This window comes from Oryzias latipes, chromosome 9 (genome assembly GCF_002234675.1).
Source record: "Oryzias latipes chromosome 9, ASM223467v1".
Lineage (NCBI taxonomy): Eukaryota > Metazoa > Chordata > Actinopteri > Beloniformes > Adrianichthyidae > Oryzias > Oryzias latipes.
In genome coordinates, this window is record NC_019867.2 from 426,988 (window position 1) to 451,300 (window position 24,313).

General features: G+C 53.4%; 3 protein-coding genes across 5 annotated transcripts; 1 reads left to right on the plus strand and 2 right to left on the minus strand.

Annotated features, from left to right (window-relative positions):
- Positions 1-573: 573 nt before the first annotated feature.
- On the plus strand, positions 574-5,418 carry fxn (frataxin). The gene is made up of 6 exons (XM_011492591.3): positions 574-673; positions 780-959; positions 1,022-1,176; positions 4,097-4,217; positions 4,327-4,424; positions 4,840-5,418. Exons 2-6 carry the CDS (start codon positions 876-878, stop codon positions 4,976-4,978), a joined length of 597 nt encoding a protein of 198 aa, XP_011490893.1. The 5' UTR covers positions 574-673; positions 780-875; the 3' UTR covers positions 4,979-5,418.
- Positions 5,419-5,622: 204 nt separating this feature from the next.
- On the minus strand, positions 5,623-8,989 carry LOC101171716 (serine/threonine-protein phosphatase 6 catalytic subunit). The gene is made up of 7 exons (XM_004084354.4): positions 8,051-8,989; positions 7,226-7,321; positions 7,098-7,163; positions 6,897-7,038; positions 6,752-6,831; positions 6,453-6,662; positions 5,623-6,122 (listed from the first exon to the last, which is right to left on the minus strand). Exons 1-7 carry the CDS (start codon positions 8,144-8,146, stop codon positions 5,874-5,876), a joined length of 939 nt encoding a protein of 312 aa, XP_004084402.1. The 5' UTR covers positions 8,147-8,989; the 3' UTR covers positions 5,623-5,873.
- A 413-nt stretch (positions 8,990-9,402) lies between these two features.
- On the minus strand, positions 9,403-24,081 carry LOC101173360 (iporin-like). 3 transcript variants are annotated; one of them, XM_023958100.1, is made up of 13 exons: positions 23,893-24,078; positions 20,962-22,503; positions 20,033-20,585; positions 17,843-18,406; positions 13,497-13,715; positions 13,291-13,416; positions 12,981-13,057; positions 12,661-12,835; positions 12,479-12,584; positions 12,013-12,059; positions 10,993-11,860; positions 10,768-10,917; positions 9,403-10,695 (listed from the first exon to the last, which is right to left on the minus strand). In XM_023958100.1, the coding sequence occupies exons 2-13, from the start codon at positions 22,384-22,386 to the stop codon at positions 10,488-10,490; spliced, it is 4,518 nt and encodes a 1,505-aa protein (XP_023813868.1). In that variant the 5' UTR covers positions 22,387-22,503; positions 23,893-24,078; the 3' UTR covers positions 9,403-10,487. The 3 variants fall into 3 exon arrangements, with proteins under 3 accessions (XP_023813868.1, XP_023813869.1, XP_023813870.1); XM_023958101.1 differs by lacking the exon at positions 23,893-24,078 and adding an exon at positions 23,399-23,876; XM_023958102.1 differs by lacking the exon at positions 13,497-13,715 and having other exon boundaries at positions 23,893-24,081.
- Positions 24,082-24,313: the final 232 nt, after the last annotated feature.

The window sequence follows — 24,313 nt, forward strand, 5'->3', positions numbered from 1 at the left end:
GACTCCTCCTCCCGCAGGTCAGACTCCTCCTCCCGCAGGTCAGACGCCTCCTCCCGCAGGTCAGACGCCTCCTCCCGCAGGTCAGACGCCTCCTCCCGCAGGTCAGACTCCTCCTCCCGCAGGTCAGACTCCTCCTCCCGCAGGTCAGACGCCTCCTCCCGCAGGTCAGACGCCTCCTCCCGCAGGTCAGACTCCTCCTCCCGCAGGTCAGACTCCTCCTCCCGCAGGTCAGACGCCTCCTCCCGCAGGTCAGACTCCTCCTCCCGCAGGTCAGACGCCTCCTCCCGCAGGTCAGACGCCTCCTCCTGCAGGTGGCGGTGGAGCAGACGCTGCAAGACTCTTTCTGCTTTACTAAATGGAGACATGTCTGAGTCCAAACATGAATGTTTGATCTGGGATGAAGTTCAGGGTCCCACATGCCCCCCCCCCCCTGTTGATTCAGAGGGTCAAAGGGCAGCAGAGTCCTAGCTGCTGGGATGAACGTTCAACCACAGGGCCGGAGTCCGATAGTACTGTTGGGTGATGCAGAACCAGAACCCCGGCAGCCTTTCAGAAGAGGAAACTCCATCTCTGCTCCCATGACTGAGTATCACCCTCCCCAGGAAGGAAAATCCTCCTGGAGCAGAGTCCCGTCAGGAGCTTCTGGCTGTTCGGTTGGAGGAAGACTCTAAAGGTCTTTAGTCCTGACCTGCCATGCCACTTCCTGTTTCTTTGTAGTAAACTCATTCATCTGATCTTTCTTTACTGTGTTTTGTTGCGGTTCCGGTTCCGTCCAGCAGGTGGCGGTGAGGCGGATTCTGGGTCCCTTAAACCCACGAACAAGAGCAGAAGCAGCCGGTGACACTCTGCTGCGCCTCACCTTCATCACCTTCATCATGTTCCTGAGCGGCAGCGCGCTGCGCGTGTCCGCTAAGGTGTTTCCGCGGTCCGCTAGGAGAGGCATGGTCACGTGGCAGCAGGTAACCCGCGGTTAACGTAACAGTGCAGCTGAAACCAAACTCTGATCCCGACTTTGTTCCAGCTCCCGACTTCCGCCGTAGCGCCGGACTGGGCGGGAATCGAACCGCCGACCCGCAGACACAGAACCGCCAGACCGGCCCACGCGGTCTGGCTGTTGTCCAGAGGAATTCACCTGAGCCCCGGGGGGCGGAGTCAGGGGGAACCGGGCCCGGTCAGGTAAATTGCGGTCACTCTGCGTGGTGGGAGGGGTCACGAGTGCCACCAATCCCACAATGCTTTGCGGTCATTGAAAGCCAGAATTGATCATTATTAACCCTTGTGCTATCTTAGATGACCCCCCCTTCCATTGAGGTGTTCTCCCTACCATGACAAAGGTGGATAAAGGTGGAAAGATTTCATGTAATCCATGGACACCAGTGAAGATCACAAATCATTGAAGAAAAAAGGTTCAGAGCACTGTCTAGTGGGTCTAGATGACCCAACTGTCTAGTGGATCTAGACCAGTGTTTTTCAACCAGTGTGCCGTGGGAGATGGTCAAGTGTGCCGTGAAAAATTGCCCTCATTAACTGATCTAAAAGCAATTACCATCTCCAGAAAATCAGCTCTTTGTTCATCCAAACAGGCCCTGAACACTGAGAAGTTAAGAATTTGAAATATCATAAAATTATTTTTTCTTTGTGTTTATATGATTCTATTAAAGACATTTTGATAAGAATGACGGGATACCGCGATTTAGCTGCAGCTATAAGTGTGTAAGGAAAAGTCCCGCCCCTTTAACTGTCTCCACCAATCATTCTTGAAGGCTTAATCACATGTCATCAGTCTGACCAATCAGAAGTGGTTAAAGTATTCACTTCCTTGTTTCGATTTAGCGCAAAAAAGTCTCTGTTCTAACAAAAATACCAGCTAAAGCTCGTCTTTAGCGGTGTAGCTTTCCACAGAATCTGGTATCAGACTGTGGAACAAGAGAACAAAACCATGAAGCTCAAAGACGCTGGTCTTTCTGCGGTCGGCGGATTACGGGCACTACATCTCCCATGATGCAGTAAAGTGACTGTCTTAGCGCACAATGAGTCTCTCCTCTTAACGTCTTAAAACAACGAACACACATCAAACAGTTTTTGAATCTTTTGACTTAATCTTTAATACATCTTTAAGAAAAACAGCTGCAGCTTCCAGCGTTTTCTGCAACAATTATCACAAAAATGCATGTGAGATTGTGGAGGGACTGTAGATCAATACAGACTGAACTTTTTATTTTTATTTTATTTATCTATTTTTTTGGATGCTGGTGTGCCGCGGGATTTTTGTCAAGGTTAAAGTGTGCCGTGGCTCAAAAAAGGTTGAAAAACACTGATCTAGATGACCCATCTCCCAACGTTAAAGTGCCTAGGATAGAACAAGGGTTACTAATGTTAGCATGACACAGCAGAAAAGGATCTTTTGTAGTCACTGCTACATTTGTAGTCCGTTGCTCAGAGACGACCCTATAGAGAGAAATTAGACTCAGTCGGATTTGTGCGTAATTCTTGATTTGTGCGTAAATTAGGATTTGTGCGTGATTTGTTACTCACATAATACGTTTTGTGTATAAGTTAAAAAAATACAAAATGCAATTTACGTATGCACAAATTAAGATTACAACAGCTTGAAACTACTTACACACACACACATCTTTAAAAAACACGCACGAATCCCTTGTTACGCACACACGAAGCCAAAGTTACGCACGGATCTACCCTGAGACTGTTTTAACGTCTCACAAATTCGTCCGTAAGTGCTGCGTTTAAATACCAGTGGAATGCTCGGTCATTAGAATTTTCCTATATTTAACTTATACACAAAACGGATTATGTGAGTAACAAATCACGCACAAATCCAAATTTATGCACAAATCCGACTGAGTCTAATTTCTCTCCAGACGACCCCGACTATCATCTTACATTCAGTGAGAAAAGACCAAGGAGATGATCTCTGAGAACCGTTAACATCATCGCCATAGAAACGCTCACCTCCTTTAAATACCTGGGAGTACAGGTGGAACGTCTGCTGAACTGGAACCCTGACTCTCTCTGGGCCCGTCTGGCCCAAAGGAGGCACTTTTGACCACGTCTGAGTTTCTTTGGTGTCAGCGGCCGATGATGTGGACCTTTGACTCATCAGGACTTGAAGGCATCATCCAAACGGTCTGTGTGTCTGTTCCAAACCAAAACAGGAGTGGCAACACGGTGAAATCAGCCATGAAGGTCATTGGTACACGGGAAACTCCATCTGTGTGTTCCGTGACACGTCTGGGTCATGAGATCCTCAGTGATCCATCTCAGATTCTGTCTTCTGACTTTGAATTATTGCCATCTGCTTCAGAGCAGCTGAACATGAAACCAACCGAGATAAGAAGGTGTTGGTTCCATGAACAAACGGTACCGGTCCAGAACGGCCTCTGGCTGTTGTTTATTCCGCTCTGTGTTGTAGCTGTGGGCTCCTCGGCCCAGGACAAATGTCCCTCACGGGACGGTAAAGTATTGATGATGGTGGTGGGTTGTGGAAACCACGGCTGTGTCCAAATCTCAGGGCGGCGTTCTTCCTGGCTGCATTTGAAGTCGCTTACGTCACGGCGCCGCGACAAGTGCGGTCCAAATCCAACGGATACGGCCTTTTTCTAAATTCAAGGATTGGTCTGGGGAATCCTTCTATGCTGTCCATATCCCAAGATGCATTGCGGCCGAGCCCGGAGATTTTTTGACAACAATGGCGGACTGTGAAGCGGAACCTGGACTTGGAGCTAATTTTTAGACTTACTGCAAGATTAAAAGTTAAGCCAGGTAGATTTTGAGCTCCATGCCTGGTTCACTACTCACGGTTGCTAGGCAACAGGACATTCGCCAAGGTAACGGCTGAATTTCTCTAAAGGTTAAACTCGTCCAAATTCACAGTTGTAAACATCCGACCCACCAACGTCGCCGGCCGCTGGAGGACGCAGCCCTGGAATTTGGACACGCCCACAGAAATGACGGCTGAAGTTTGCTAAGTTCAGGAGAAGAAAAGCAGGCAGGAAGGCAGATGCTGCAGAAGTTTGGTAGCTGTGGCTCACTACTGCCCCCGGTGGAGTGGCTGACCCCTGTCTCTGTGTGACAGCCGGCTGTCTGAAGCCGCCTATGAGAAGCTGGCTGAGGAGACTCTGGACGCTCTGGCCGAGTTCTTCGAGGACCTGGCTGATGAGGACGTGGCTGGAGAAGAGCTGGACGTGCTTTTTTCTGTGAGTCACACACAGACGCTTCTCCAGTAATCCATAAAATACACCACCACCAGATCAGTGAACAGAACCGGATCAGAGGCTCACACCGAACGGTCCTTTCTGTGTCCAGAGTGGCGTTCTGACGGTGAAGGTGGGCGGAGACTACGGCACCTATGTCATCAATAAACAGACGCCCAACAAACAGATCTGGCTTTCTTCTCCAACCAGGTGAGACGAGCCGACAGCAGGATGGAGGGACGCTGCACGGGCGTTCATCACGAAGAGATCCCCAAGGCGCCTGATTGGGCCCTAAGATTCCTATTCAAGTTAAGGACAGGAAGTCCAGAAGGATCAGTTCTGGACTGTAGTTTTGTTGAAGGAAAGCTTTGATTGGTTAAAAAAAAGACGGGGGAGTGGCCTTTATCTGGGCCCCTGTGGGGGGAGGGGTTTACGGGCTTCAGATGGTTCAGAGGCTTCAACACTTAGTCGGTGCTTTGGTCAGGCGTCTGGTTTGAATGAACAGATGTTAAATGGTCCGGACTGAGGGTAGAACTCATCCAGAACTTTGTAGGTCCAAAGCGTTTGTTCTACATGACACAGAACATTCCAGCAACACGGTCTTGAAGTTCCTTCTCTGTTGCAGCGGGCCGAAGCGCTACGATTGGAGCGGCGAGCGCTGGCTGTACTACCACGACGGCGTCAGCCTCCACCAGCTGCTGTCCCAGGAGTTTTCCCTCATCTTCAAGAGGAACATCAACCTGCTGGACCTCCCTCATTCCTGAAACGGACCTCTGCGGAGTTCCGCCACTGTCGGCTGAAGGAGCCCCAGGTTTGATCCCAGAACACCTCAGAGGAACCAGGATGTTCCGGAGCAGCCCGCGTCACGGGGAAAAGAGCGTTCCTCTTCCTCTGCAGGTTCTGCTCTGCCGACAAATCAACACTTTAAGACCCGAGTCTGAACCACGTCATGATCCAAAAGACGGTTCCTCCTCCCCTGTGCGGTTCTGCTTCTTGTCTGTGCTAGAACGTCGGTTTCTGAAAGTTGCTTTGAGCCAAAGTCAGGAGGTGAAACAGGAATCCTCAGATTCTGCTGAACAACGTCAGGAAGAAGGAAACCAGTCGGGTCTCAAACCAGCAACCTCCTCTAGACCCGCTGCACCACAGCCCTGGGGGGGGGGTATTCTGTCTAATGTGAACCCTCATAAAGACTTTCAGACGTTTATCACAAACCTGTTTCACTTCTAGTCCCAAATGTTTTAGATCCTGGCTTGGAGGCTGCAGGAACGTGGAGGAACGTTCGGTTTCTGAGTTCTAAAGGTTCTAAATGTGGTTCTGCTCGGTTCCATCTTCAGGCTGGACCGTCTGGTACCTGCAGTAACCTGCAGAGGCCAGCAGGTGTCAGAAAACAAACATTTGAGGACCTGCAAACATTTTTGACCGTTTATTTAAAAACACATGAAGAGATTCCAGATGTTGGAAAGCCAGAGCGTCAGTGAATGCAGCACGAGTTTGGCGTGGAACGGCGACGCCGCCAGCATCAATCTGCTGCAGGTCAGAACCAGCAGGAGATCTTTAACGGCAAAGACGCAGGAATAAATAGGAGCATGTGGGCGGAGTCTTTTCTCTGAGCGGCTACATGCGGCGGAGGCTGGACCGTGGTCATCCGTCTGAGCGCGCTCACAGGAAGTACGGCGTGGTGGTCCGGGGCGGGATGACCCTCTCCGAGTCCGGCACGGCTCTGAAGAGCTTGGGTTCTCTGGTGGCGGCGTCTTTGAAGACCATGATAGAGGCGATGTTGCCGCAGCGGTAGCAGTAGTTGGGCGCCGACCACACGGTGACCAGCTTCTCATCGAACATGAACTTGTAGCCTTCATGGACCAGCTGGTGGGCGCGGCAGATCAGCTTCAGGTTGTTGATGTGAACGAACTGCAGGACAGAAGAGGGGGAGGGTGAGCTTCACGCCCGCAGCACGCCGCCTGCTGTGGCGCCCGCAGCACGCCGCCTGCTGTGGCGCCCGCAGCACGCCGCCTGCTGTGGCGCCCGCAGCACGCCGCCTGCTGTGGCATTCATATCAATCATAAATATTATTGACGGGGAGCTGTGGGGCAGAGGGACACCTCTCATCAGAAGTTGTTAGGTTCGATTCCCGCCTTACCCTATGAGGCAGATTTTGTTCAATTGAAGGTTTAGAAAAGGACGTGCTGGTTCTTCGGGTCAGCAGGGTGGACCCGGTGGTTCTGGAGCAGAAACTCGTACCTCGTTGGTGACTTTGGCACCAAACAGCCATCCGGCTCCTCGGGGGCTGATGGCCCAGGTGTCCACGTCTTCAGGGTCCGACCACACCAGGTCACAGAAGGCTCCTTTGTGGGGGATCTCCTGGTTCCGCTCGATGGTTCGGATCTGGTCCAGGGTCTTGATGTCGGGGGAGAGGCCGCCGTGCACGCACAGGACCTGCTCGTCCATCAGCTGGGAGGAGGAAGACGAGGAGGAAGGTGAGGAGGAGCTCAGACCTGTTCATTCTGGACGTAAAACAGAGAAGGAACGTTTGTACGAACCGCTGCCACCGTTAGCATGTCGAACACTTTGGTGCAGTAGCGCCACGCGTTGGCGTTCCCATATTTGGTCTGACACTCATCTGCAAGAAGAAACAAATCCTCAGCAAATCCGTTACGTAGCGGCTGATGATCCCTCTGACCTCACCGTAGAAGCCGTAAACTTGCGTGATCTGTCTGCTTTCATGGTTTCCACGCAGAAGCGTGATGCGGTCGGGCCACTTGGCCTTGAGCACCAGCAGGTACGTGAACGTCTCCAGGCTGTAGTAGCCTCTGTCCACGAAGTCGCCCTGCAGAGCACATGTCAGGAGCTCCGCCCACAAAGGCTCAGGAGCCCGCGTGAACTCACCATGAAGATGTAGTTGGTGTCGGGAACCTGGCCGCCGGTCCGGAACAGCTCGCAGAGGTCGTAGAACTGAGACAGACAGAGTCAGACCAGCGGAGGCTAGACGCTGCAGCAGCAGGTGACCGCCTTACCTGTCCGTGAATGTCGCCGCACACCGTCACCGGAGTGGACACGGGTTGGACGTTGGACTCCTCCAGGAGAAGATCGCAAACGTAGTCACATAATCTCTGTAGAGAAAGGGGCGTCAGCCTCAGACGGGTGAAGGAAAAGTTTACAACTGCTGCCATCGTTTACAGAACATCTGCAACACGCCGGATCGGTGCAGGAAGACGGGACAGAACTTTTTCTCACACATTACTTTCTTTCAAGCATAAAAGACAAACGGATCAAACATTGACACTTTCAGTTGTGAAAATGTTTTATAAGATACTACTGCAGTCCTAAACCCCAAAACTACTCAGAGCCTAACCGGAAGCTGAGATAAAACACTGGGAATAATCGACGGCTCCGCCCCAGAGTGACGTCACTAAGGGAACTCTCCATGGTAACTTCAATGTTTTGGGAAGAGAGTAAACAGAGGGTTTGCTTTGGCTTTAAAGGCATTCAGATGTTTAAAGATTTCGGGGTAAATAGACACAATGACGTCAGAAGAGCTCTTTGAATCATTTTCTTCAGGCAGCAGATCGGGCAGCTCCTCTGAACGTAAACAAACAGTTTTAACGTAAAAAGTCCGATTCCAGCTTTAAATAAACGGACGGAATGTTACGAAGCCGGAAAGTCCACGAACGCTCAGCCTTCTGTGCTCCTTTAGCAGCAATAACGGCTCCCAAACAGCAAGCTAGCACCGTTAGCTGCAGCAAGCTAATGCTAGCTCCGAAACTCCGACGAACAGCCGGCTGGAGGTGAGGCCACGCCCACACACGGGAAACCGGGGCTGTAGGCGAACCCGCCGTTACCTTCAGGTCGTTCTCCGGGAGGTATTTACACACTTTAGCGATTTCTGCGTATTTATCCAGATCCAGGGGCGCCATGGCGGCACGCTCACTGCTCATGCGCAACCTACTGCCTTACGTCATAGCTTCCCGCCCTCCACCAGCAGATGGCAGTGCGAGGTCATTTATGTTTGCAGAGACTTTAGTTTATCATTTTGAAGAAGAAATGCCGATCTGACGAAATGTAATGAAACTGAATAAAATGGAGCAAAGAGGACATCCGTTTATTTTGTGCGTTTCTAAACAGAGAATGTTGAACAGACATCAGGGTGTTTACTCCATGACCTTCTCAAAAGGTCAGAGGTCATGGTGAGGATGACGGATGCGCTTGTTCTAGCTCCTCCCACAGTATTGTCTTGTCAGACTCCTCTGCACCTCCTGGTCGTCTCTCCTCACCTTCATGCTGCTGCAGGTCGTTTGAGGACGACCCCATTATTTCTCCACGTCTTTTGTTTTCTGCAGATTCTAGTCTAACCAGATCTCACTGATCCATGCCGCCTTTCCTTGCTGTTGCAGTGACGACCACATCTTAGTGGTTCCCCTTTGCTGCCATGGAAACGCTCTTCCAAGGTTCTTCAGGTCATCCTCCTGATGCCTCTTGTCTTTGTGGAACCGACCATGTTCTCCCTACAGGTGTTCTAGTGGTATCCACGCGTTTCTCTGTCCAGTCTCTCACACAGAACCCCTTCACCACCTTATGGGCTCGGGTTCTGCAGGTTCTGGTTTTTCTCTCCACTGTTCTCTTTTGCTGCTCGGGTCGAGGATAACACTACAAATCCTCTCATCTGTTAGAACAACGGTTTAGGTATTCTGTTTATTCTACCGTTCAGGCTGATGGGGATCATGGACTGTATGAGAGAACTGGACTGAGCGAGTGTGGCGTCACCCTTAGAAAATGGTTTTCTTCCAGCTCCAACCTAAGGAAGCCAAACCGATACGACGCCGTCACGAGCCAGATGAGGTTAGTGAGCAGCGATTGTCCAAATCGGTCTGAGTCAACATTTCCATGGCAACTACCATCACCAATCAGGAGCCGGCTTCTTCCACTGATGTCAAATGTGTGAGGCGGGGCCAGCGGGCATATCATGCTTTTACTGAGGCATCTGATTGATCAGTTCATAACTTGAATAACTTGCGATAAAGAAGATAAAAGGTATCCAATCCAGAATGTTTGTTCTGGCCAATAGAATGACAGAGGAACAGCTGTTTCTCCATTGAAGCCCACTTCCTGTTTGGAACAACAGGGGGCGGGGCCACTCAGTCCAGTTCCCTTAAACAGTCACTGATTGGTTTCAAAATGACAGAGGGAAACAGCGGCGGCTGGATCACTTGTTTATTGAGCATCCAGTCGTTGGTTGGAGTAGTGCTAAAGTGCGACACGGTGATGCGGAGCGTCTTCAGGTTCTCCTTCAGGACACAAACCTTCAGCTGCAGAACCAAAGATGAGGATGCTACAGCTGGAACATTCATACAGACAGCAGAGCATCATGGGAGAACGGCACAACCAGATCTATGTACAGGCTGGGAGATCAAATGTGAAGATCAAGATGAAAATAAAAACTGTACAATAATGAAACTGAAAACTTCATACGAGCATCTCTGATCTCTGCATTCTTCATACCCCCCCCCCCCCCCCCCCCATCTGAAAACAACCTGCTGGAACGGCGTAACCATCCATCTGTTTGTGAGGGGGGCGCCCTCTTCAGGCTAAGAGTGACATGACAGCCAGGAACTTCTGTTCCACAGTCTGACGTCAGAGGCAGCGGTTTCCATGGTGACGGGGTGAAAATGGCGGCTTGGAAGGCCAACACCGGTTACTAAGTAAATTCTGATGTCGGGGGATTTAGCTCCAAACTACCAGAACCGACGGTTGCTCTGAGGCACGACCTTCATGATGGATGCCGTTTGATTTGAGACCAGACTGGTTTCCAGGGGCGTGGCCTGGCCCACAGAGGCGTGGCCTGGTCTTTTGACATTTTCAACAGAGTTTTTCGTTTTAGGAGCAGAGGTTTTCGTGTCACCAACAGAGGCTCCCTGACCTTTCCTGACCTGCGGTGCTCATCTGATCACGGTATTCCTCAGATTTGGGGGCAAACGTTTGTCCTGACCTCCTCAGTTCTCCCTTGGACACGCAGTGAAACTGAAAAGAACCCGAAACTGAAACCTCACACTCAGATCTTTCTTGAGCTCCCCCCCTTACAGAGGTTTGTTTGCAGCAGTGACCCCCCCACAGCGTTTTTAGAAGCGGGAGGTCACGGCTGTGACGGGTTTGGATAAAAAAACAGATTTCTTTTCTATACACTGCAGAGGAAGCTGGCGGAGGAAAGGTCAGAGGTCAGCTGTTCTGGATGGATGCATGCACTCTCACGTGGACGTTTGCTCGCGCATGTTTTGGGCCGTGTCACAGCCGCGTGGCGCCGGCGGCCTCCTGGCTGTCCTCCATGCTGTGCGGGGTGACGTAGACGATGGGAACCAGGCCCCGCGAGGAGCCCAGCGAGCACAGCAGCCAGTCCGGGTCGGCTCTGCTCAGAACCTGCATGACGTCTCCTTTGTTGAAGCTGAGCTGACCCGGTTCTGTGGCGATGTGGTGGCACAGAGCACGCACCCCCCTGAGACGGCAAAGGCAGACGTGTGGGCGGAGACACGGCAGGTGAAGGTGGCAGGAACCGCAAACTGCTTACCGGAAAGGAGCTGGTCGGGTTTCTGTTGGAGGGGCCGTGGTGTGGGCGGGGCTTGGGGGGGGCTCTGCCTTCCTCCCACTGCCGGGTCCGACGGTCAGAGCCACGAGGTCCAGAACAGAACCATCCAGGCCGAGCCAGCCGGACGGAGGCCTGAAAGACAAAGGGAGGAGTGAGGGTGGGGCCCCGCCTCTGTACTTTGGTTTCCATGATGACCCCCCCCCTCACCTGGACTTTGGGGGTTTTGTGTTCTGCTTGGCTCCCTCTCGCCTCCCTCCAAAGAGTCTCCCCCAGCGCAGACTCTGGGCCTGTGCCGGGCGGCCCCGGGGCGCTGCAGGTCCGTCAGGGCCGGGGTCCTCCTGGTTGACGACAGACTCTGGGGGGCTGCCCATCCACCCAGACCCCCCCTGTAATCCAGCCGAGTCTGTTCCACAGCTTTTCCTTCCTTCCCCCTCTCGGCTGGACTCTGCCCCCTCCACCACCCCCACCCTGGGGGGCGGGTGATCCTGGGGCCTCTCCACAGAGCGCTTCCTCCGGTCGGCCTTCACGAACCGGCAGCCGTTGCTGGAGGGATCGATGTAGACCTGGGACGACTGCATCAGCTGGAACCACCACCCCGCCTGCCGGTCCTGCCTCCCCTCAGGCGCCGGGGTTTTCTCTCTGAGCCCCTCCCCCGTCCTCTCTATCGTCCCCGCATCTTTCCCCTTTGGCCCCTCGGCCCCCCTAACTGTCCATGCGCAGCGTCCAGCCGCGCCTTCTTTCCCGCCGCCAACTTCCTTTGTACACTCAGCCCCGATTACCCGTCTGGGTGCAGCGCCGCCCTCCTCTAAGTGTTTGCTGGGGCCCCGCCCCCTCATCAGCTGGAGGGTGGAGCTTGTGCAGGGCAGCGTGCTTTGGCCTGCAGAGCAGAGCTGCTCCTTGTGGCGGAGGTGCTCCTGCCCCCTCTGCAGGAGGTGTGGCTCGAACAGCAGGTCCAGGTCAAAGGGGAGGAGCGCCAGCGGCTGCAGGAGGAGCAGCAGCTCCTCAAACAGGTCCCTACAGGCTCCGCCCGACAGGGGGAGGAGCCCCCAGGGGCTGTAATGGACCGCGATGATGTCTGAGGACATTCAGCAGAGTATTAGTTACATTCAGACCCCCCCTCCATGAATCAGAGTACAGATTACTTTTAGGATAAATTATTACTTTCAAATGACTCCTGAATTATTTTTATCCATGAAGTAACTTTTTGGGACGGCTGAAGTTACCCACCTTCATGTGTGTGAAGATGACTGAACCAGAACTCCAAGCATTTCAGGCTGAAACAGAAAAAAGCATCAATTTCCCAGAATTCCATGTGGCTTTCTAACAAGAGTCTACGGAGAACTGCTGTCTGCTGTCATTTGAGGAGCTACAGCCCGTGGTCATTCTGGGATGTTGGGATGTTTCAGAGGGTGGGGGCCTGAGCCTCTGGGCTTTCATTCACCCCCCAGCGCCGTACGAATGGTACGTGCTAGAATCTGACCTTTGAACTGCCGACCAACAGCGGACAGGCCACACCCCCCATCGTCACAGTCTGTGTGAACACGCCCACCTCAAAACCAGCCACACAGTGGTGGGCGGGACTAATGTCGGGGTGGGGGAAGCGCCCGTTTTCCAGCTGCAGGTCAATGATGTCATGGCGGCTGACCCCAGAGGACGCTGTCACGGGTTTGGGTGCAGACGAAGGAGCTCTTACTTCAGGAGGCCGAAGACGAAGGCGTTCAGCCTCATGGCGGCGCTGGACAGCTCCGGAAACTGGCTCACTCTGGAGAACAAGCTGTGGAGGAGGCGTGTGGACGGACCTGCGGGGGGGTCACACAAACGCCTCAGACACCGACCTTCCCCGACGGCGTGAAAGGACCCCCCCCCCCCCCTCACCTGGCTGGGTGGAGGCCTCCACCACGCTCCAGGGCTGACAGCGGCGCTGACCGATGATCAGGTCCAGCACGTGGGCCTTCAGGCCGTCCTGCAGGACGTCCCGCAGGGCGGGGCACAGGTACTTCAGGATCAGGTGACCCACGTTTGGACTCACCCAGCTGTTTCCCAGTTTGGCCTGGGGGGGGTCAGAGGGAGACCGGTCCATAACTCTTCTCTTATTCTCTAACAGGTCAGAGTTCCTGTGAGGCGCCGGTGTTCCTCCTAACAGAACCAGAACCACCGCGTGGACCGTCTGCACACAGCAGAGCCGCATCATCTACCTTCACATCCGGGTTTCTGCTGGTACCGAAGTGCGCCACGATCAGATCCACGGCGGTGTTCACGGCTTTCACCAGAGCTGAAAGGCAGGAGAAGAACAGATGAGAAGAGCAGAACCGGCAGGTCCAGCCGGAGACCACAGCCGGTCCTGCAGAACGTCACAGCTGCAGGTTAGCATGTAGCATGTAGCATGTAGCATTTAGCATTTAGCCTGATGAGTCTGTTTCCTGCTGAACTGACAGACGGAACATGTCTGATCATAGCGGCGGGGCTGCGTTTCCATGGCGATTCTGCGGCGGATGTGGGCCGTACCTCTCTTCGGCGTCAGATCCACGGCGATGTGGGAGGAGGAGGAGGAGGCATCAGGCGACAGGCAGAACTCCTCTGGGGGTTTCTCCGTCAGCGAGAAATACTCGGGCAGGAAGTCCGACTGAGCCACTGCGAACACGCCAAAAACACGTTTACAATGGGAACCCCCCCACACTAAACCACAGCGAGGCCTGAAACGTCTGCAGCACCTCCCACACTGAAGACAAAAGGATGAGCGCCATGGGGGGGTCCCAGTCCGAGGCCCCCATGAGTAGCAGGAATATCAAACACGTTCAGGCGGGCAGGCCGGCGCCACCCACCCCCTCCGAAGTCCCTGGTACCAGAGGGGGCAGAGGAGCCCCCTCCTCTCAGAGGGTGTCGCAGACGGTACTCCCTCCACTTCAGAGCCTGGGGAGAGAGGTGGTGAGCTGTTTGGGGGGGGGGCACAGAAAAGGGGGTGAGGGTCAGGGATAAGCATGGGGGGGGGCAGATGAGGGGGAGAAGAAGAGAAGAGTGAGAACCTGCAGCAGCTGTTCTCCTCTGCCACTCAGGGTTTGGTGTTTTTGGGAACCCCCCCCTGAACAGAATCCAGTAACCATCACAGTGGCAGACATCCAAGAAAGAGTCTCAGGTATAAAGAACTGGACAGCACCGGGTCCTGACATGATCCATGCCTACTGGCTAAAGAAAGTCACCGCACTCCACGAGCGCCTGGCAGCACAAATGAACCCGACAGAGATGGACCCACCCCCAATGGCTAATGGTAGGATCCGGATCCAGAAGGATCCCTCAAAGGGGGCAGTCCCATCCAACTACTGACCAATAACCTGTCTGTCCACAACATGGAAGCTCATGTCAGGCATCAAGTAGGTGCATGGATGAGCAAAACCCAGCAGGGAATTGGTAGAGACTCCAGAGGAACCAAACACCAACTCCTGGTCGACAGAACAGTCGCTCAAGACTGTAAGTCACAACACACCAACCTGTGCACAGCCTGGATTGATTACAAGAAGGCCTATGACTCAATGCCACACACCTGGATCACTGAATGCTTGGGTCTTGTCTGGTGTGGTAGACACCAGACAAGACCCACGGTGTAGATCTACCACACCAGACAAGACCCACGGTGTAGATCTACCACACCAGACAAGACCCACGGTGTAGATCTACCACACCAGACAAGACCCACGGTGTAGATCTACCACACCAGACAAGACCCACGGTGTAGATCTACCACACCAGACAAGACCCACGGTGTAGATCTACCACACCAGACAAGACCCAAGGTGTAGATCTACCACACCAGACAAGACCCAAGGTGTAGATCTACCACACCAGACAAGACCCAAGGTGTAGATCTACCACACCAAACAAGACCCAAGGTGTAGATCTACCACACCAGACAAGACCCACGGTGTAGATCTACCACACCAGACAAGACCCAAGGTGTAGATCTACCACACCAGACAAGATCCAAGGTGTAGATCTACCACACCAGACAAGACCCAAGGTGTAGATCTACCACACCAGACAAGACCCAAGGTGTAGATCTACCACACCAGACAAGACCCACGGTGTAGATCTACCACACCAGACAAGACCCACGGTGTAGGTCTACCACACCAGACAAGACCCACGGTGTAGATCTACCACACCAGACAAGACCCACGGTGTAGATCTACCACACCAGACAAGACCCACGGTGTAGATCTACCACACCAGACAAGACCCACGGTGTAGATCTACCACACCAGACAAGACCCAAGGTGTAGATCTACCACACCAGACAAGACCCATGGTGTAGATCTACCACACCAGACAAGACCCATGGTGTAGATCTACCACACCAGACAAGACCCAAGGTGTAGATCTACCACACCAGACAAGACCCAAGGTGTAGATCTACCACACCAGACAAGACCCAAGGTGTAGATCTACCACACCAGACAAGACCCAAGGTGTAGATCTACCACACCAGACAAGACCCAAGGTGTAGATCTACCACACCAGACAAGACCCACGGTGTAGATCTACCACACCAGACAAGACCCACGGTGTAGGTCTACCACACCAGACAAGACCCACGGTGTAGGTCTACCACACCAGACAAGACCCACGGTGTAGATCTACCACACCAGACAAGACCCACGGTGTAGATCTACCACACCAGACAAGACCCAAGGTGTAGATCTACCACACCAGACAAGACCCAAGGTGTAGATCTACCACACCAGACAAGACCCAAGGTGTAGATCTACCACACCAGACAAGACCCAAGGTGTAGATCTACCACACCAGACAAGACCCAAGGTGTAGATCTACCACACCAGACAAGACCCAAGGTGTAGATCTACCACACCAGACAAGACCCAAGGTGTAGATCTACCACACCAGACAAGACCCAAGGTGTAGAGCTACCACACCAGACAAGACCCAAGGTGTAGATCTACCACACCAGACAAGACCCAAGGTGTAGATCTACCACACCAGACAAGACCCAAGGTGTAGATCTACCACACCAGACAAGACCCAAGGTGTAGATCTACCACACCAGACAAGACCCAAGGTGTAGATCTACCACACCAGACAAGACCCACGGTGTAGATCTACCACACCAGACAAGACCCAAGGTGTAGATCTACCACACCAGACAAGACCCAAGGTGTAGATCTACCACACCAGACAAGACCCAAGGTGTAGATCTACCACACCAGACAAGACCCACGGTGTAGATCTACCACACCAGACAAGACCCACGGTGTAGATCTACCACAGACAAGACCCAAGGTGTAGATCTACCACACCAGACAAGACCCAAGGTGTAGATCTACCACACCAGACAAGACCCAAGGTGTAGATCTACCACACCAGACAAGACCCAAGGTGTAGATCTACCACACCAGACAAGACCCAAGGTGTAGATCTACCACACCAGACAAGACCCAAGGTGTAGATCTACCACACCAGACAAGACCCAAGGTGTAGATCTACCACACCAGACAAGACCCAAGGTGTAGATCTACCACACCAGACAAGACCCAAGGTGTAGATCTACCACACCAGACAAGACCCAAGGTGTAGATCTACCACACCAGACAAGACCCAAGGTGTAGATCTACCACACCAGACAAGACCCAAGGTGTAGATCTACCACACCAGACAAGACCCAAGGTGTAGATCTACCACACCAGACAAGACCCAGGTGTAGATCTACCACACCAGACAAGACCCAAGGTGTAGATCTACCACACCAGACAAGACCCAAGGTGTAGATCTACCACACCAGACAAGACCCAAGGTGTAGATCTACCACACCAGACAAGACCCAAGGTGTAGATCTACCACACCAGACAAGACCCAAGGTGTAGATCTACCACACCAGACAAGACCCAAGGTGTAGATCTACCACACCAGACAAGACCCAAGGTGTAGATCTACCACACAGACAAAAGTGTAGATCTACCACACCAGACAAGACCCAAGGTGTAGATCTACCACACCAGACAAGACCCAAGGTGTAGATCTACCACACCAGACAAGACCCACGGTGTAGATCTACCACAGACAAGACCCACGGTGTAGATCTACCACACCAGACAAGACCCAAGGTGTAGATCTACCACACCAGACAAGACCCAAGGTGTAGATCTACCACACCAGACAAGACCCAAGGTGTAGATCTACCACACCAGACAAGACCCAAGGTGTAGATCTACCACACCAGACAAGACCCAAGGTGTAGATCTACCACACCAGACAAGACCCAAGGTGTAGATCTACCACACCAGACAAGACCCAAGGTGTAGATCTACCACACCAGACAAGACCCAAGGTGTAGATCTACCACACCAGACAAGACCCAAGGTGTAGATCTACCACACCAGACAAGACCCAAGGTGTAGATCTACCACACCAGACAAGACCCAAGGTGTAGATCTACCACACCAGACAACACCAAAGGTGTAGGCTGTGTAAAGAGGCGCCTGAAACAATCCAGCAATTCCCAAGGTCAAAATGGGAAACACCTCTGAAGGTGGTAGAGAATGAGAGGGCAAAGATCCTGTGGGACTTCCAGATCCAGACTGATAGGATGGTAATGGAGAACCAACCAGACATTGTAGTGGTGGATAAAGAACAGAGGAAAGCCGTTGTGGTGGATGTGGCAGTGCCAAGCGATGGGAACATCAGGAAGAAGGAACATGAGAAACTGGAGAAATACCAGGGACTCAGAGAAGAACTGGAGAAAGCCTGGAAAGTGAAGGTGACAGTGGTGCCTGTGGTAATTGGAGCACTCGGGGCAGTAACCCCCAAGCTGGAGGAGGGGCTACATGGAAAGACCTCAGACCTCTCAGTCCAGAAAAGAACAGGAACAGCTGAGATACTGCAGGACCCTCAAGCTCCCAGGCCTCTGGTAGAGGACCCCAGCTTGGAGGAGCAACCACCCGCAGAGGGGGAGGGGCGTTTTTTTCTTTTTTCAATATCTATATGTCCATCTTTCCACCCCCACCCCTCAAATATAGAAAAAGGAAGTTCAGCAGGTTTTTGTGGAACATACCATTTTGTGTCCTGGTAGGTCCCTTCTCCCCCTCCTTTCCACAGTCCTGGTAGTTCTGGGGGCTCAAACAGCCACTGGGGAGGGCTGCTGAATGAAGACACTGTCCCTGCTCAGCTGGCAGCATGGGGGGGAGCACCGAGCCTCTCTTTACCCCTAGATGTGTGGGAGGAGAGCCTGGTTTTGGAGCTGATGGTCCTCCCTCTCTCTGGCAGTAGGGGCCGTGTGGGGGCCGAGGGCTGGGGGTACAGGTGGAACAGGTTCCAGAGCTGGGCGCCCCCTGGAGGCCAACGGGAGAGTAGCTCCCGAGTGGAGAGAGCCGGACTGGCTGGAGGGGGGCCGCCGGAGCGCTGACACGACTGTCCTGGTCCTCTGCTGCGTCTTCTGGGCCTTTGTCTGCTCCAGAACCAGAACTGGACCGGGCCTGCATCCCTGAGAGCAGCGGGGGCTTGGGCTGAGGCGGCTTGAGCATGAACTGCTGGTAGAAGGTGAAGGGCTGGATGGGGAGGGTGGTGGGCCGCTGCTCCTTACTGTACCGGACCACCTCTGAGGACGAGGACACGCCTCCTGCAGGAGACACGGAGGCTCAGGAGAGCTTCAGGTTTCAGCAGACCACCACACACACACTGACACACACACACACATTCTGATACACACAGATACAAGAAGGAACACACACACTGACACACAAACAGACAAATCAAAAACACACAAGTGTTAATCTCTCACAGTTGCCTCCTGATCGGCTGCACAGACACTCGGGTGTGTTTGTGTGTGTTGGGGGGGGGGGGGGGGGGGGGGGTTGTTGCACAATCTGTTTGTGCGTCTGAAGGCCGGCCCCCTGAGTCTGCAGAAATGTCTGTCAGCTCCTGAAGACCCAATCACAGAAATGTTGTCTAGTTTGTGTTCTTGTAAGATTTGTGAACACATTGTTTGGTTTCCCTTCTTATGTTTTTTTCCTTTGCATTAAATCTGCATAAATTCTCCTCAAACGTTTTAAATCAACTCGATTCAGAATCAGATGTGAAAACATCCGTTTTCTAATCCCAACATGAACTTTGTGACAGGTTGTTGTTTTTGGTTCATTTTCTTTGTAGTTATTCAGAAAATAAAGATTTGAAGCAGCAAAGGCCTGAAAGCGACCAGCAATGTGAAAAACCCCCTCTGATCACTTCCTAATTACCCTCCAGGTCCCATTAGAACATTCTACTGCCCCAGGGAATCAAAAACCGCCTAGAAGAGCCTCGTCTGACCGTCTGTGTCTGAGTTTGGACTCTCACTTCAACCAACACTCAGTAGCAACACGAGCCGTCATCCTGAACTCTGATCGCTGAAAGTCAAGTCAAGAGACGGCATGTGCACGTGGCGTGGCCAGCGGGCGTCACACTCTGCCATGTGACCTCTGGGTCTAAACCGGCCTTAAAGCCAGACTTTCAGTTCTGTTCGGTCAGCGTGAAATGTGAAACTAAAGCAGATCACCGCTTTATTTACTGAGGATGAAGAGAATAAATAACCATCCTGTTGAATTCTGGAAAATGTATGACTACGATTACTGCAGCCAGGGGCTTCTAGGCTAGGCTAGTCTAAACTAGCTTAGTCTAGTCTAGCCTAGCCTAGACTAGACTAAGCTAGTCTAAACTAGCTTAGTCTAGTCTAGCCTAAACTAGCTTAGTCTAGTCTAGCCTAGCCTAGACTAGACTAAGCTAGTCTAAACTAGCTTAGTCTAGTCTAGTCTAGACTAGCTTAGTCTAGACTAGCCTAGCCTAGACTAGCCTAGACTAGCTTAGTCTAGTCTAGCTAGCCCATGGATCAGCGATTGTATTTCAGAACTGATTTTCAGTTTTGTTACTGCTGTGAATCTCGTTAAGATGACCGTGTCGTGATATTCGGCTACATCAATAAAACTGAATTGAATCTCTGGATTTTTTGAAAGCTGCGTTTTGCACCACACGAGGGGTGGCGCCTCACACGAGGGGTGGCGCCTCACACGAGTTCAGCCTTCGTCTGATTGGACGCCTCACCAAAACCTTTTGAAATGTTTTCAGTCATTTTAGGAAACGGGAGCAGCTTTTCACTTTCAACCGTGGATTTTCAGAGAGACAACTTTGTAATCTCTACTGAACGTCGGTAGTTTTGGACCGATACTTCTTGAACAGAACCGAGTCGTTCAGCCCAAACCTCACGCTCCAATACCTCGTCCTCTGGCCGGACTCTCCTTGGCTCCTTCCAGCTGGCGCTCCATGCTTCCCTGACTGTAACATCTGATAAAAGGAACAGCTGGTGAGGTGGGCGTGGCCTCTTCCACCCTGCCCTCCAGGATTGGAGAGAAATCCAAGGAAGAGTGGGAGTTGTTGGAGCAGATGGAGGAGAACCCCTCTGGAGGCGCTTTCTGTGACGGAGATCCACCAGAGCCCCCGTTTCTTCTTTTGCTTCTGGCAATCTCTGCAAAGGAAGTGACACGAGGAGGGGTGGGCGGGACCTGGGTGGCGCCCTCGCTCAGACGCATGGGGCAGCTCAGCATGCGCTCCCGAGATCCGAGTCGAGGGGAGGGAGACCTGTCCAGGTTGCGATCGTAGCTCCGGGAGCGAGGGCGGCTTGAAGAGGAGGCGGGGCCTCCAATGACACCCTGTGCAGCTGTGGGAGGGGACACGTTGACATACACCTTGCCTTCAATCACAGGAAGAGCAGCTTTAGCCCCGCCCACTGCCAGGCGATTCTTCTTCTCCTCCTCCTCGTCCTGGTCTGACTAGAGGAGGAAAGGAGGAGTCAATCAGAGTCAAGATCAAAATCACAGTTATGGACTTTATGTCCCAGGGTCAGCATGACCCGTGGTGACCCCTATGGGAGTCTGTCTGAGCCCAGAATCCGGACAGTTCCAGAACTGTTCTCTGCTCGGACACGATTGAGGTCGGGTCAGTTCAGAGGACTCATACAGCCCACTATCCCTTCTTTAGTCCTTCATTGGTGGATGGTAAACCAATGAGAGGAGGGCGTACTCCCAGCTGTTGAATGGGGGAGGGGCATCAGCACTCTGACCCGGATTGCTTCTACCAATGTGAACATTTGGATCTAAACTCACAAAATGATTGAAAGGAGACGGAAAATGAAGATTTTCCACTTACTGGAGACGACCCCCAGTCTTGGTCCTCTGGCTCCGCCCCCTCGGCCCTCTGCTTGAACAGGAAGTACTCGTTGGGTTGGGTCGGGGTGGGGCTGCCTTTGCTGTGCTCATCGGAGCAGCTGTTGGCCGAGGAGCCTGCGGGACTCGCAGACGACTGCGATGAAACGTCGCAGGTGACCAGCTTGTAGTAGTTCTGGGTGGCGACAACCAGGCGCGCCTGACTCTGCAGGCAGGTGGCGAGCTCGCCAGAGGAACCGGCACAGGGCGGGAGGGAGGAGTTGCAGTTGGCATCCAGGTCCAGAGCCCCCTGGTACTCGGCAGAGCAGGAGCAGGTGGAGGAGACGGGGAGGTTGTTGGACAGGCAGGGGGGGGGCTGCAGAGGCTCAGTTGGCGAAGTGTGGAGGTCCAGGTAGAAAGCTCCTGCAGTCTGGCCCGGCCCCTCGAAACCCTCGAGGTTCAAGTTGGCTGAACCGGACCGGGCCGGTTTCTCACGGATGCCATTGTTCATCTTGTTGAAGATGGCGCTGAAGTTGACCAGGACGCCGTCGGAGCTGTTGCAGGACGAGTCGCTGCCGTAGGCCGGCTGGAAGTCGGAGAAGGCGTCGGGGAAGTTGTGCTGGCAGTGCGTCGGGTCGCAGAAGGAGCAGAGCTGCGAGGTCGACCCCGACGAGTCCGAACCCGGCTTGCTGCATCGGCCGCACCTCATGGACTGATCCTCGACTTCGTTGTCGTCCGCCCAGTCCTGCTCTCCACAGTCCATGGACGTGTTGGAGCCGCTGCTTCCCAGGCAGCGCCGGCTGTCCAGGTCAGAGGCCACGCCCCTAAAGGAGTCCCGCCTCTTTCCCTCCGATCCGTGCAAAACAAAAGGCTCAGCAGCAAAGTCCAGATGGTGCAAATGAAAGGCAGCCGTCCCACCGACACCGCTAGTGTCGCTGTGGAGGAGGAAGGAGGAGTCCTCCAGGTATCCACTCAGGCTGTGGTCCTCCTCCTCCTCCTCCTCCTCCTCCTCCTCTGCGTGCAGCAGGAAGGGGTTGTGGCGTGAAGGGGTCTCGCTCCGGGGTTTGGCTCTGGGAAGCGTGTGCACAGCAGGGAGCTGCTCCTCTGAAATACTGGAAGTAAAAGACGAGTTTCCACTGGCCGTGCTGCCCCCCCTCTTTGTTTCTGCTCCTCCTCCGGAGTGGGAGGACCAGGAGCTGCTGGAGGTGTGGATCAGGCTGCTGTAGAGCAGAGCTTCTCTCTGGAGGACATCTCGCTCCGGCAGGGAGGTGGTGCGGCTCAGCCCCAGGTTCTCTGGGGGGCTGAAGGGGCTGCCGCTCCTTAGCGAGTTCCCACAGTCTCCCTGCCGGCCCCCCGACACCTGGCAGTGCACCAGCGGGATGTGATGCACGATCAGGGTCTCCCCAGACAGCTGGGGGGGGCCGTCCATGGTCCACAGCCGACTGGAGGCGCAGGGAAACGGTGGCGGTTTTCAGGCGGCGCCCGGCTCTGCGGGAATCCCAGACGTCTGGAAGGACGGGTCAGGAAGGTCTGCGGTGGGGGGCATCTGCCAAAAGACAGACCGTGGGTCAGTTATGGTTTGAGTCCCAGCACCTGATGCACCCCCCCCCCCCACACACACACACACACACACACACAGGGAGCAGCTACAGCCATACTCTGTGAGTCAACCCCCCCAATCCAACCACCAATGCAAAGAGTCTACTTTTGTCTTTGGCACCACCAGATGTAACCCAAGGGACAGACACTCCACCACAGGGCCACTGCCTGCATGTGCCCTAAACTGAAAGCTTAATAGGGTGGGAGGAGCTACATTTGAGCGGTAAAAGGTCAGGAGGTCAAAGACAACAAAACACAGGCCTAAAGGGTATGAGCTGGTCACATAAAGGACGTCCTCAGGGGGACGTCTTCAAGAGGACGTCCTCCTCTGCGGGACGTCCTCCTCACCTCACCGGGACTGATTCCAGATGGAAGTCTTACACAAAGACAGTATTCTGATGCAAAGCCCTAACAGAACCAGAACCGTTACAAGGATCTGCAAGACCACCAGAACCTCCACCAAAACAATCTTCCAGCTCCAACAGACGTGGACCTGACCGGGGGGGGGGGACTACAGAGGAAAAAGACGTACGTCTGACGTCTGAGAGAGTCTGAGGCTCTAATCCTGGAAAAGCTCCGTGATGGGATCAGCATAAACCGGTAATGAGCAAGACGAGTTAAAAGGCACCAAACGTCCCGACAGCTTCAGCAACCAAACTTCAAAGGAAACTTGTCAAAATCACTGAAGAGAAATCTGGTGAAAGCTAGTTTCACAAAAGAGATTTTAAAAAAGCAATGAAAAGACATTCATTGATCAGATAATAAAACATGTTTCCTGCTTGATTGACGTCTGAGACCTTATTAAACATGAAACTCCTGATAGAATCGGCGCTGAAACACACCTGAAGGGAAATGTCTTCAGGTGGGGGGGTTCAGTTACTTCCTGTTGTCCCCCCTTTCAACAATGGCTCCTGCCCACCTTGATCCCCGGAAACCGCGGAGCCGCCCCTGGATGAAGGCCGCTGACGAGGCCGCGTTATGTCATTGTTTTCCCGCGGATGAAAGGAGATGAAAGGACCGACTGAGCCATTCCAGAGCGACCCGCAGATTCTAGAAACCCGCAGAGAAACGCAGAAACAGCAGCGATGACGTAAGAAGCCAGCAGGCGTAACACGCAGCCGCCCCAGCTGCTTGACGAGCTCCCCGTTACAAACGCCGTTACGAACCGTTAAACGCCGTTAAGTTAAAAGCCGTTCGAAGTCATCCAGGAAAAATGTCGGTGCTGAAGATTCACAGACACGTCCTTTACTGACGCGCGCGCACGAACGGTGGCGTTTAACGGGCCTCCGCCCTGCTCTTACCGGACACCAACGTAAGCTGTTATTTCTCCTCTTACCGTGATAACAACGACGGCGGGAAGCAGAGATGACGGAGCTGCTGCTCTCCGTTGTTTTCTCCGGTGGAGGCGGCGTGGGATGGGAGGGGCGCATGCCTCACGTCAGCGCGAGGTCGCTCTGTCGTCCCACACCAGATTATCCAACTGCGGGGGTGGGCAGCTGGCCCCCACCCTGCCGGTCACTCCACCAGCTCCACCTCCTGCACCGAAACCCGTTATTTACGCACAGCGGCAGACAAACAACATCAAAGGCCAAGGTCACACTGCCCCCCCCCCCCAACATGACCACGGCCTGCCACTTTGCTGACCCCCCTCCCCAATCACTTTGAGGGTCAATTAAGATCAATTAAGAGGGCTAATGGGAGGGGCAAAACTCTGAGAAGGAGGGGCTATGTGAATGTGATGGTCTGTTGGCTGGACT

Bases quoted from the DNA above. Each gene is read 5' to 3' on its own strand.
- fxn (XM_011492591.3), top strand. From the start codon at position 876: ATGTTCCTGAGCGGCAGCGCGCTGCGCGTGTCCGCTAAGGTGTTTCCG. The intron at 1,177-4,096 runs GTAAATTGCGGT...TCTGTGTGACAG, and splicing joins GGGGAACCGGGCCCGGTCAG to CCGGCTGTCTGAAGCCGCCT. The intron at 4,218-4,326 runs GTGAGTCACACA...TTCTGTGTCCAG, and splicing joins AGCTGGACGTGCTTTTTTCT to AGTGGCGTTCTGACGGTGAA.
- LOC101171716 (XM_004084354.4), bottom strand. From the start codon at position 8,146: ATGAGCAGTGAGCGTGCCGCCATGGCGCCCCTGGATCTGGATAAATAC. The intron at 6,832-6,896 runs GTGAGGTCAGAG...TTCTTCTTGCAG, and splicing joins GCAAGTTTACGGCTTCTACG to ATGAGTGTCAGACCAAATAT. The intron at 6,123-6,452 runs GTACGAGTTTCT...TCTGTCCTGCAG, and splicing joins GTGCCAAAGTCACCAACGAG to TTCGTTCACATCAACAACCT.
- LOC101173360 (XM_023958100.1), bottom strand. From the start codon at position 22,386: ATGGACGGCCCCCCCCAGCTGTCTGGGGAGACCCTGATCGTGCATCAC. The intron at 20,586-20,961 runs GTAAGTGGAAAA...TTCCTCCTCTAG, and splicing joins AAGACTGGGGGTCGTCTCCA to TCAGACCAGGACGAGGAGGA. The intron at 13,716-17,842 runs GTATGTTCCACA...CCCCCCAAACAG, and splicing joins ACCTACCAGGACACAAAATG to CTCACCACCTCTCTCCCCAG.